The following is a 12,363-nucleotide window of genomic DNA, read 5'->3' as shown; positions in this document are numbered from 1 at the left end:
AGAATACCATTTTTTTTTATAAAAAAAAACTTTAATACCAGCAACCTTGACATATCACACAGTTCATGTCCCACAAGCACTAGCAGCACAATCATTTCCCTTGTCTCATTTACACAAATGAACAAATGCATTTCTGAGGAGTCAAAATAATGTTCTAGGCCCTAAGAACAGGAACAAGTTGCACAAATCCTAATTATCTGTGCAGTTAACAGTCTAAGAAGATGGTTGAAAAAAATAAATAGCACTTTCAAAAAAGGGCCCCCCAGGGCAACTTTTTTCAATGATCCAAGCACTGAAAACTGAACTGAACTTTTCTGGATGATGATGTAATCACATGGGATGACATGATAAGTCTATGAAGATGATCAAATCACACAGAGCATTCTCTTCCACTTCCTTGCTGACTACAACTCGTCATGATCTTCAGTATCCTCCTGAAAAGACAAAAGATTTTAATAGCACCAAGCAATTTAAGATTTTATTGTATGCAGACTTCGGACAAAAATAATATCTCAAAAATAAATGACACTAACCTCTTCTTCCTCATCCTCATCATCTTCCTCCTCTTTTTCTTCAGCCTTTTTAGAATCTGCAATGATAGAGTCAGGGATAAAAGTATAAATAAAACAACATTTTACATTTGTCAATAAGGCAGTCTAAAAATGTCCTAAAATGTATCTTCCACAACTTTCACACCATGTACACATACAAACCTTCTTCCTCTTTCCTCTTCTTTTCCTCTTCCTCGCGTTTCTTTCTTTCCTCCTCATCCTGTGCCTCCTTCATTTTCTTTTCTGGGTCCTGCAAACATTCACATGCACAATAAGAGAACTATACTCTTTCTTATACCAATGTTAGAGAACAGTCAAAATGTTAGCAGATTTCAAATGTGAGGCAGATCATAGGCTAATCTGAACTGTTAATAAAAGTATTTGTTTAGGAAGAAATGCTTTAACTTTCAGCTATATGGCTAAGCATTTCTGCAAAATCTGATAGAAGGATGGGTAAACATTGTCACAATGTCAAGCTGTCAATGGAAGGTCCTGATATTAGAATCCTGTTGAGTAAATCTCTCCAGTAAGTTATTTCTTTCTAGTCAATTATGAGTTTCTTAAAACACAAAATGTAAAGATGGTTCCAGTGTCTTATTTGATTAAATTTTTTCTTCTAAATTTCTGTACCAACATATCAAATGTGTTTCAACCAATTTTTTTTTTTTAAATGTAAAATGTTCTTTAGTACCTTAGTTTTTCCCCATGTACTTTCACCAAACTCCTTGGCAAAGTCAGGATCATCTGTTATCAAAATGTTGTCGAAAATAGTTCCTGATTTAACCTGCAAATGGAATTTTTTTATCTTGAACATTACACATACACATATAAATATTTGTAACCATAAAAAAATTTAGCGGTCTACTACAAACTGAACATAAAGCAAACCAAACTTTTAAATATGGAATGAAAGCTTCAAATATTATATCAAGTTATCTTTCTAATGAGGTCTGGCTAATAAATCCTGACATACAGGTTTACTTACATTTCTCTTTTTTAACCCCAATACCAGGTTGTACAGGTTTACATTTCTCTTTTTTAACCCTCGATACCAGGTTGCATTTATCTTTACAGATGGATAGCTACTGAAAGCAAATGCTTAAAGTCTGTGGTGACCCCATTTACACTTGTATGAATGCCCACCTGCCACAAATCAAAGCCAAGAGCACCAATATCTTTGTAGAGATACAGCTTGTCATCTGGAGTGTAGTCTGGATTGTCAATCTCAGGATGGATCCATTTGCCTTTGTAGTTGGGATTATCAATTTGTTTAGGCTTCCACTCTCCCTGCCAAAAACAAAACAAAACAACAGATTACAGACCCAAGTTACCGAATACAGCTGGTTGGATGCTGAAAAAATAATGAAATATTTTATGTGGTGTTAAATATCCTCTTCTCAGTTTTCAAGGCTAATTAAATACATGCCCTGCACTTATGAGTGCATTTATCTGCATCTAGCAGAATACACACCTTGTACTCGGGATTGTCGATCATAGGGGGTTCCCATTCACCATCCATCTCATCATCCCAGTCATCGGGTTTCTTGGCATCAGGGTCAGGGATGTGCTCAGGCTTATCCCAGTCCTCAGGTTTGGTGTCATCTGGATCATCGATCTTCTCACGCTCATCCCAGTCATCAGGCTTCTTTGCTTCTGGATCCTGTGTTGGTGAGGTCATTAATCATCATAAGTAAAAATAAACTAGAGAAAATGTTTAGACAAGAAAGCTTTACAAGTTTTCAGTTATAAAGATTTGGATAATCACTGGCTACCACAATTCAAACAGGAGGCTGACTACATCTGGTCACTTAGTGGCCATATTTGGGCTTACTTTAATTTTTTTGGCAGGAAGAAAGTCCCAGTCAGCTTCAAGCTCTCCACTTTCCACTTTTTCATTGTCAATTCGTACTTCATAGGTGTTGTCAGGCCTCACAATGAGGGTATATAAATGAGTATATACATCATCTTTGCAACGAATGTCTTTCTTGGTCAAGAGATTCTTGCCCTTGTAGTTGAAGATCACATGGACTTTCTTTGTACCAGGACCACAAATATCAGGTCCTGCACATGAAAAAAGAATTTCATATGGCATTTGAAATTAACAAGGAAAATATTTTTTAAAATATTTCACAATTCTTTTGTACACTCTTTTATACAAGTTTCAATCTGTACAATACTATGGCCATTGTCATTCTTGCCAAAAAATCAACTTTTGAAATGTTTAATCAAGCCTTACCAAACATGATTAGATAAGGTGATTCTCCATGCATTTCTTCCTGACTGAGATCTGAAGAAAACACTTTCACGTAACCACCTCCACAATCAATGTTCTGCTCATGCTTGACTGTAAACTGGATAACAAGGGGCTTTCCTTCATTGCTGAACTTGTCAAACTTTGTTGAGATCCCATAAAATCGAGCATCCTGTGTAGTCCTCAAGCCTTGAGCAAAAACAGAATTTATATGAGGTATTGTTAAAGAGCATTAGACTTGACCTATCACCACTTAAAGACCGAGCTTTTAAGTGTCAGTAACTATATTCTTTTATACTAGATTCTATAGCAATGAATCTGATGGTCAAAAGGAAGAGGATGCAAACAGTGGAGGCTTTGTTCAACCTGCATCTTGCAATGTAACTGGGAGAAGCTTCATATTTAGTGATCTGACTTTACAAAGTTGGAGCCTAATTTTAAATAAAATATACTGTCACCCTTTTCATCAAAGAAACTCCATGCCTAACTCTTGTTCAACACCCCCCCTTCTCTGTACTTAATGCTTGATCAAGCACCTACTTTCTGTAACTCACTTCGATGAATTCTTTTATCAGTTCCACACAAATCACATGACTGCTCTTAATCAACAGTCAGAAAGAAACTTCAAAAATACTGCTAGAATGCTTACAAAAAACAAAAAAAAAAAACCGAAAATTTACTTACAATGTGCACAAGATTTCAAATTGTCAGCAAAAATAATTTTGTGATAGTTCTTCATTACCTTTGCTGCTTTGGTGACCGTACCCCAACAGTTCCGGTCCCATACTCCTTACGAGTGAGTATTTACAAATCTTTTATTATTTGAAATTGGGGCCAGTTGCACAACATATTAAATTTGTTTTAGGCCTTGAATCTATTTAGATAATCATACAAACTTCCCATCAGTACGTTTTCTTATGCATTTTTTGACAAGCGTTTCTCAGCTTAACTCGTTAAAACATGTTCTGCCACTAGCCTTGCACATTTCAAACGAAACATATTCATACCTTTATCTTTTTCTGCATCGCCATAAAATTTGCCTGCGGACACTTCAAATTTGCCTTGTTCATCACCTTTGCTCTTGGAACCCACCCACCTCGTCTCCCAACCATCTGAAAAAAAGGAAATTTGCATCAGAACTTCATAAATTTGATCTCACATAAAGTGGGTGGGACGGGGAGATGCAGCTAAAAGAAACAATATGTGAAGCACCCTTTAATTTTGAAACATTCTAAAAACTGCTAACATGAGATTAAGATCGACAAAGCTGCAGTCTCTTACAAATGGTCAGTAACCAGATCTGTAATCGATCATCTGTGACCGTTGTATTCGTTGATACCGACAGTTGTCAAAGCTACTTTAAAATTACAAAAACAAAATGCACGTCAAAAACTTTTATCTTACCTCCAAATTCTTCTTTGAAGTATACTGTTGGGTCGCAAAATACGGCACCCAAAAGTGCCACGATCACAACCGCTACCTTCATGCTTGGGGTTGCAGTTCTTCTTTCCGATGCCGTCTCCGTCTGCACGATCTCTGGTAATAATGTGCTACAACTCCACGTGATTCCGACAGCTGTCCGTCGTCGATTGGTTATTTCTAACCAATGGAAGCACACCACGCGCAGGGCTTGGGAACTCCCCGCGTAGACGGTCTCCGACAAATGCCGAAGTGGCACGAAGTTACCCTCCTCTAATACTCCACCCCTCAACCTCCGCACCGGAAACTACCTCACTTCCTGTTTACAAATGGCGGTTATAGATACAGTATTCTAAAATAGGACAGGTTATTTATTGATTTGTTAAAATTATTTATTATTTCTTTATCATATGTTTATGGTTAAACTATTAAATTATTTTTTCATGCAAACCAAATCAATCAGAAAGGTCGAATTCATCGAAATACATATACAGTGATACCTCGGTTCTCGAACATAATTCGTTCCGGGAGGACGGTCGAGAACCAAATTGTTCGAGAACCGAAGCAATGAAACTCATAGGAAATAATGGAAACTGGATTAATTCGTTCCAAGCCCCAGAAAATGCCTATTTACTGGCCTAATTTGTATATAATATGTAGAAAAACATGAGTCTCAACAAGAAATAAGAAATAAACGTGTATTTATTAAAACAAAAACAAAACAAAAATAAAATGTACTGTACAGTACAGTACAGTAAATTGTGTTTCATTTACTGCACCTGTACCAAACTTTATGGCAGGAGGGAATGAATGTGGAGGGAGGAGGGAAGGGGGATGGTTATTGTTTTGAAGGGGAGTCCTCTTCAATAAAAACAGAGGGTAACTGCTCTTCGGGTGTTTCTGTTCTCTGTATCTTTTGCTGAGGAGAATCAGAATCTTGCTCTGCAGTTGCTTGTCTGATTTCTTTACGGAAGAATTTGTCAATTGTTTGCTGTTTTTTTCTCCTTTGCAAAATTTTGCGGGAAGTGGACATAACATTGTCATTAAAAATGTTAACTGCTCTATTTGCTACCACTTTATCAGGGTGATGCTGTTCAAAAAAATTTGCGATTTCTGCCCATTTTGCACACATTTCATGACTCTCTCCACAAAACGTGACTCTCTCTCTCTGCACTAACACTGATGACGCAAGCAAGGCGCGCTGGGCCCAATGAACGCCATTCGGCTCAACTCGGCTCATCTCGGACGTTCGGATGTTCGAGTTCCAAATATTTGTTCGGATTCCAAGACAAAATTTTCTCGAATTTCCTGGTCGAATACCGATTTGGTCGAAAGTCAAGGCGTTCGAGAACCGAGGTATCACTGTAGTTGCAGTCGCAATGAATCACTGACTCAAGTTGGATCTTGTAATTTGTAAAATGTTTGTTAACGTTACTGCAGGTTAGCATCTTGCTTACACAAAATAAACGTTATTTTGAAAGTGCAGTGCATTATTATTAGATGTTTAGCTTCAGATATCTATGTAGCAACGATTCCAATACATGAATTATTGAATTATTAAAATGTCAGAAAGAGGTGAATGCATTCACATTTATACAAATGTGAAAATGACCCATAAAGATATCCTCCAAGATAGAATTTGTAGAAAATTTATTGATTCGGTATCTTGTTATTAATATTAATGGCATTTATATTACTCAGTGTGTGTTCTCTTGAATGCTTTAGAAAATACAGCGAATGAGAATAGTATACAGGGCTTCTGCTAAGGCTAAATTCTTTGGTGTCCCGGGGACCCCTTCTTCAGATTTTTAAGGGGTCCCTGTTCTTCGCATAAATTTGAAGGGGACCCCATTGACGAAAATTAAAGGGGTCCTCCGAACTTTTAATGCGTACTGTACGCAATTTTTTGCGTAAGCAGAAGCCCTGGTATATGTATAATGTTTGAATTTTCTTTCTGTTTCATATTACTTAATTTAACATAAACAAAGTATTACATCTGATTTAGGAAAATAAATATGATATCATAATTTGCCTACAAAGTTTCGTTATCTGTTCATTTATTATTACTGGTCTGCACAGCAAGTGCAATCTATCATCTTGGTCATGATGCTGTGCATTATAAATACCCATTATTATTTTTTTTTATTTTTATAACACAACATAGTATATATTGCATCCTGACTATACTTTTTTTTTTGCCTGACAACTCTACTTACAATTTGTGTACAGCAGATTTAATTTTCCTTAATACTGAGAGTTCATGAAGAAGGAAGAAATGAGTAGAGAACAGAAAAAGGGTCAAAGTTCAGCCCATGTGCTCCTTCAAAAAGCTTCTTCACAGCTTCGTGGTGAACGCGTACCACTCAAGACCAGAGAAGAGGATGAACTTGCTGTGAGCAGCACTTTTTTCTTCTTTACTTATAATCTGAGATAATATAAATCTAACATTTGCATTCACATGATAAAATTCTTAGAACTTACAAATTCCATTCCATAATCAGCCTTGATGCAAAGTTTTAAACATATGTAATTAGGAATGCATTTTGCTTGTGCTTTTTTCTGAATTATGGCTTATTAATTTTCTTTCCATTTGAGCAGCTTTATACCTGGAAGAGTACTTTTGTCAACCAAATGATGTGTACATGTACAATTAAGAATAAATGTCTTGCCATTGAGATTCTCACTGTCTCATACCAGAAATTCATAAGCATGTTCCTGTTTTGTTTTTTGTTGTTTTTGTCCCTTGACATTTTTATCATACCCTCTGCCTACCACTCACACAGATCTCTTACTTTCAGACAATAATGTGCACACTATCATGTCTCTTATCTTTCTCAAAGCATACCAATTCCCCCAGACTTCTCTAAGTCTTTCATTTAAAGTTGAGTTACTTTCTATTCAAATCTTCATCTTGACAGTTTCATCAGGGTTGATTAATACATGTTTTCGATTGGAACTGTTGCTTAAATGTAATAAATGTTGGTGTCAACTCGACAATTCTTCCGTTTTAATAGTGGAAACTGAGAAAACATACAAATGAGCAGTAATATCAGTCTATGTTAACTGAAACTTGGGGATGACTTGTTTTCTGCTGATTGACATTAAGAGCTTATATATTTTCAGTTCAGGAGTATGCTAGTCTGGTCTAGGAGACTAATGTTTATGTGCTTCTTATATTTTTTAGATATGTGTGTTGCCAGTAATAATAATAGAATTTATAAAGTTAATTTACTCATATAGAGAAATATTTAAACCACTTTTTCAGCAATACTTGAGCTCCTTGACCCAGAAGACATCTCAACAGGTCAAGTCAGTCAGTTATGAGGAGTATGGAGACATATCCATCTCAAGTGGGGCTGACCCAATGGCCCCAATGGCACATCGTTCTGCCAGTCCTGTTGTTGGTACTGGCAGTAAATTTTTAAAGAAGAAGAGCTCACCAGCTATGGAAGCTGAGGCAACTGCATCCAGAAAGCAGGTTGTTTCTCATACACATTGGAACAGTCAGCCAGCCACATCAAGTCCATCGTCCTTTAGGAAAGGCCAAGCTGAGGAAGCTTCTTCAGGAGCTGGGAAGAAGAGCATACTTCCTGCACAAACATCAACAGCTTTAAACAAAGCAATGACTCTGGCCAATATGATCACACAGCGCTCAACTGCTTCAGGGTCTGGCAGGCAGCTGGGCTCCTCCAAGGATGACGGTGGCGATGACAAACATGCCACTTTTCAGCACCATCGGGTTACAGTTGATAATGCAAGATCAAGATCAGAATCTGCCTCAGACTCTAGTATTGGTCATGACAGGGGCAAGTTTGTAAAGAAACCACAGATACCTCAACGTGCCAGCCCTGAAAAAAGTGTGTCCTCTGCATCTTCACAAAATGTTTCAGTTGTAGAAAAAGACGGGAGCAAAAGTTTAGGTTGGTAGCATGCTGACAGAAAACTTAGATATTTCTGATTGTTGCAGAGAGTTGATCTTTTAGCGCTCATTGTAAATAGTCAAGCTTTCATAAAGTATTTTACAATTCTCTATTACTGCTTTTTAATGGTAGAAGGTCAAGATTTGATCTAAACAAAATTTGTTATATTTGACAATGATTTCCACCTAGTGTCACACTAATAGGAGACTTATTTTGTAAATATTCCCTGATTAGAAAACATCTGAACCTCATCAAAGATACTGCAAGTGCAACAAAAGGGATGTCATAAAGTTGAGGGTTTGATCAATCATCATGAAATTAGTAAATTGTATAAAGGATACCCATCAAAAATACCATAAAATATTTTTGTTCAAGTGCTGATGGGAGACATGATTAATCGCTGCTTTATAGATTGACTTAAAAAGATAAAGATCTTGCAGATGTGTATAAGGAGGAGACAGCTGTGGACAGAAGTGTACATACTTGCTGGTTCTGTATTCATGGGGTGGAGCATGTTTTCTAAGTTGGCCAGCTGTTTAGTGGACCCCTTAAAAAGGTTGGGAATAGGAAGCCCGTGATTTTTTTTTTAAAATATGAAAAGCTGTTTCATTACTTCTGTATCTATAAAAGTTGGCAATAGTAGTAACATGTTTATTCTTAATATGTCTTGGATATCCAGTTAAACAACATCCGACCAGGCGGCTGCACTCTTCTTCTCAGGTATATCTGATGTCAGAAGATGAAAGTTTGGCTGAATTTATTCAGCACCTTTCTGGTTCAGATGAATCTGATCAGAAAATAGTTAAGCAAGTAAGTGTAAACTATACACCATTCACTTTGGATTCTTTGTGTAACCTTTTTGGTGATATAATAAGAATTACCACATTTTCAGAGCTCACAGTATTTACATCTTAAGGTAAATGTTTAAGTATTATTATTGCATTTTTGGCTGTATTATAGTATTTATTATTGGAATTTTTAGAGTAGGTCATGTTTGTTTTATGTAGCTTTTGGAAATGTTAGTACTTGTATAATATACTACATTTATAAATAAATTCATAATTTATAGTACATTTATATTTATTTACATTTATTATTGTCAGTCTTCTATTTTTCTAAGAAAACTTCCAAAAGGTTTGCTCAGGAATCCAAGCGTTCATTGCCAAATAAGCAGATTACAAAACAGCGTACACCATCTCCTGCAAGTGTCAAGGGGGGCCATCCTTTTCACAGAGCATCTCATTCCAGCTTTCAACGTTGGTCCTCCCAGGATTCTGACATAGCAGACTCAATTGCTAGTGAAGTTGCAGATAACATCCATGGAAAAATAATGATTGCTGACTCTATTAGCCTTGACGAACCTGTCCCAAGTAAGCTCAAGAAGATAGTATATTCTTATTTTGTAGCCTTAAGCTAAAAAGCCTTTAATTTTTGTCTTTAATGGAGTTTATAATATTGGCTCTTATTTATTGTCTTATGATATTTAACTTTGGTAGAACCACATTAAACTGAGCTGACACAAGTGAAAATCCTCATATTTTGCTCAAACTTTGCTATTAATTTCACTCAAAATATGAATATTTTTTTTATTATTTCTGAGCTGTCAATCTGTGCACGTAAATGGATGGATTTGTTTCAGTCAAAGTTATGGATGCTAGTTCCCTTGACCAGTCAATGTACAGTCTAAAAAAACCTTCAAAATCCAGTCATAACAAGAAAGGGTCAAAGGCCAAAGTAAGTCCTTTTAAACGAGCCAGTCCACCAGTCACCTCCAATAAGAGAAAACTGAAGAAAGAGGGAAAACATTTCGACAAAAACAAAAGAAATATCTTTCAGTCATTTGGCGTTCACACTGTGGAAGAGCTCATTGGAGGTGCTTCTGAAAAAGAAAACTCTGATGAGTCCGAAATTTTAACAGAACCTTTAAAAATAAGAAAACAGAAGGATCATTCAACTTCTCAGATCATTACTGAAATTCACTCAAGTACCACCCCTCAGCGACAGGTTTCATACTCAAGCCAGTTTGAAGAAAGTATATCTGAGAAAATTGGTGAAGAACATCGTGGCAGTCATTTAAATCATTTAAGGAGTGTTTCCGAAGCTGGAATGCAGCAAGGTGATGAGGAGACAGAAACTGATGACTATTCAGAGGATTTTGCCAGTGAAACATTGTCTGTGGCAAAAACCTCAGAAGATGAAGACAGCTCCCATTATAAATACTCTGATGAAGATTTGCAAAGACAGAGGTATGTTACTGCAAGAAGTATGATGTCCATTATTATTCTTGTGTAATATAGTTGTTCTGAGATAGTAAACAGATGTAATGATTTAATATGATTCCGCACCAGTTTTCTGTCAAAACTGCATCCTTTTCCACTTATTTATTGCCTACTTGTGGGTTTTACTGCATTTGCTGCAAATTCCACCTATGCACTCATCAACCCCACCCCCACACCTCCTGCCTCTCAGCAATTCATGCGAAAACTGCAAGGTATAAATGCCAGAATTTAGTATGTGTAGCCCTTTCTAGCACTAAAAAATGGCAATTCTAGACGAGTAACAGCAGTACCTAGTAATATGTGTGATGCCAGTGTTGCTACAGATGCTCAGAAGACCAAGCTGGTGATTGAGAAGAGAAGTGTAGAGATTCAAACTGCAGCACCACCTGGACTTCACTACCAGTGGAATGTGACACAAACAGGAGTATCCATATTGGGGCCTTCACATGGACTTCACTATGTTGATCCTACACCCATAGCAGCCACAGTTGTCAACCCTGATGCTCTTGAAGGCTAGTAATTTTACTGTGTATAAGAAAGATGCATTCAGTTGATGCACTTAATCATCCTAAACTTAAGATACCTAAAATGTGCTTTGAACAGGTGTTAAAGTAGTGTTTTTCAAGGACTAGTGGGTTGCAGACTTTTATTTTTTAGTGCTTGGGTAAAACTCAGTCCATGATGCTACTTCCCCAAATACCTCTCTTCAGGATGAGGTCAAAATTGTGACATCATGATATGCATAATTTATATTCCCAGTTTTCCTGTTTGCTGGGGCCTTCACAATTTTAGAAAAATTTGCACTGCACTACACCTGTTTCTGGATAATATTGTCTTCTGTAGGCAAAAAGCACAATCTTCCTCCATGAGCTTCACTGGATGCCAGTTCAAGATCACACTGGTTACAAGATGGTCACTCTGTGCCATGGCTTTACACCAGCATATCTGAGCAACTGCTGATGTCTTACCGAGTTGTCCTCCTCTCTATTCCAAGCTTCAGACAAAAAATTCTGCAGGCACTTTTCCTTCAATGGCCCCATTGTTTGGAATTCTCTGCTCCTTTCCCTTCCAACTTTATGTTCAAAGCTTTTACAAAAGGCCTTAGAACCTACCTCTTTAAGAAACATCTTCCATAACCAACTAAACTAATTCTGGGCTCTTCATCTATAAATTTGTAAATGTCTGCTATGGTGTCATCCATTTTCTGCTGCTTGTGTTTGTGTTGTTTGACCATTATTTCATTTGTAGTCTTGTGTGCACTGAACATTGAGTTCACCTCCACAGGGGGGAAACACTCTACAAAATGATCATTATTGTCACGGTCTATATTATTCTAGCTATGACAGCATATAGCCCAGCAACAATGGCCTTAATTGACATGATGAAGCAGCAAATGGACCTCATCAGGCAGTTCATAAGAGTGCATGACTGTCTCTACCATTCCCTTACAGACTCCAATGTTCCAGACTACCATTATACCACACTTCAAGATACCAAAGAGGTCAGCTAACATCATGCCTTAAAATCCTACAAACTGCATGATTTTACCTTTTTCAAAATCAGTGACCACCTTATATCTGGAGCATGTGCTTGTGTAATATATGTGTTTAACTCAGTTTGTGCAATATAAGGTTTGTCTGTCTCTGTTGTTCTTTCTGATCATGAAGTGTTCTGAACATATTTTTCAGAAAAAATGTCAATAAATTTTTATTATTGGTAGCAGTAGGGAGTAGAGATGTGCAAACAATTATGAGTTTATGATTATACATTTTCATTGCAGTATATTAAGAGGCACAGAAATCCCAAACTTGCTGTGAAAGAGGCACTACAAGTGGTGTCAGAAGAAGTGAACTGATGACAGGTGCTAGAAACTTCAGATAAAAGTGTCTTATGCAGTAATGCATCAGTTATTGTGAGGTTTGTATGCAGGCATGCATGTGGGC

The 12,363-nt window shown here is 37.0% G+C and overlaps 2 protein-coding genes across 5 annotated transcripts; one reads left to right on the top strand and one right to left on the bottom strand.

The window, feature by feature from the left end:
• Nucleotides 1–15: 15 nt before the first annotated feature.
• Nucleotides 16–4,367, bottom strand: LOC112573174 (calreticulin-like). The gene is made up of 10 exons (XM_025253295.1): nt 4,207–4,367; nt 3,810–3,914; nt 2,788–2,991; nt 2,383–2,612; nt 2,023–2,211; nt 1,695–1,838; nt 1,243–1,335; nt 714–801; nt 534–589; nt 16–434 (listed from the first exon to the last, which is right to left on the bottom strand). The coding sequence occupies exons 1-10, from the start codon at nt 4,286–4,288 to the stop codon at nt 405–407; spliced, it is 1,221 nt and encodes a 406-aa protein (XP_025109080.1). The 5' UTR covers nt 4,289–4,367; the 3' UTR covers nt 16–404.
• Nucleotides 4,368–4,467: 100 nt separating this feature from the next.
• On the top strand, nt 4,468–12,319 carry LOC112573168 (uncharacterized protein C19orf44 homolog). Of its 4 annotated transcripts, XM_025253288.1 has the most exons (10): nt 4,518–4,710; nt 5,587–5,661; nt 6,451–6,613; nt 7,487–8,141; nt 8,821–8,951; nt 9,262–9,511; nt 9,781–10,387; nt 10,733–10,932; nt 11,758–11,921; nt 12,201–12,319. In XM_025253288.1, exons 3-10 carry the CDS (start codon nt 6,482–6,484, stop codon nt 12,273–12,275), a joined length of 2,214 nt encoding a protein of 737 aa, XP_025109073.1. In that variant the 5' UTR covers nt 4,518–4,710; nt 5,587–5,661; nt 6,451–6,481; the 3' UTR covers nt 12,276–12,319. The 4 variants fall into 4 exon arrangements, with proteins under 4 accessions (XP_025109070.1, XP_025109072.1, XP_025109073.1 ...); XM_025253285.1 differs by lacking the exon at nt 5,587–5,661 and having other exon boundaries at nt 4,468–4,587; XM_025253287.1 differs by lacking the exon at nt 5,587–5,661 and having other exon boundaries at nt 4,498–4,587; nt 6,454–6,613.
• The last annotated feature ends 44 nt before the right edge of the window (nt 12,320–12,363 follow it).

Source organism: Pomacea canaliculata, linkage group LG10 (assembly GCF_003073045.1).
Source record: "Pomacea canaliculata isolate SZHN2017 linkage group LG10, ASM307304v1, whole genome shotgun sequence".
Lineage (NCBI taxonomy): Eukaryota > Metazoa > Mollusca > Gastropoda > Architaenioglossa > Ampullariidae > Pomacea > Pomacea canaliculata.
The sequence above is the reverse complement of the archived record's forward strand: the minus strand, read 5'-3'. Positions and strand labels throughout refer to the sequence as shown.

Bases quoted from the DNA above. Each gene is read 5' to 3' on its own strand.
- LOC112573174 (XM_025253295.1), bottom strand. From the start codon at position 4,288: ATGAAGGTAGCGGTTGTGATCGTGGCACTTTTGGGTGCCGTATTTTGC. The intron at 2,212-2,382 runs GTAAGCCCAAAT...TCACCAACACAG, and splicing joins TTCCTGCCAAAAAAATTAAA to GATCCAGAAGCAAAGAAGCC. The intron at 435-533 runs GTTAGTGTCATT...TTGTCTTTTCAG, and splicing joins ATGAGGATGAGGAAGAAGAG to GAGGATACTGAAGATCATGA.
- LOC112573168 (XM_025253285.1), top strand. From the start codon at position 6,482: ATGAAGAAGGAAGAAATGAGTAGAGAACAGAAAAAGGGTCAAAGTTCA. The intron at 8,142-8,820 runs GTTGGTAGCATG...TTGGATATCCAG, and splicing joins AGACGGGAGCAAAAGTTTAG to TTAAACAACATCCGACCAGG. The intron at 10,388-10,732 runs GTATGTTACTGC...GTGTGATGCCAG, and splicing joins GAAGATTTGCAAAGACAGAG to TGTTGCTACAGATGCTCAGA.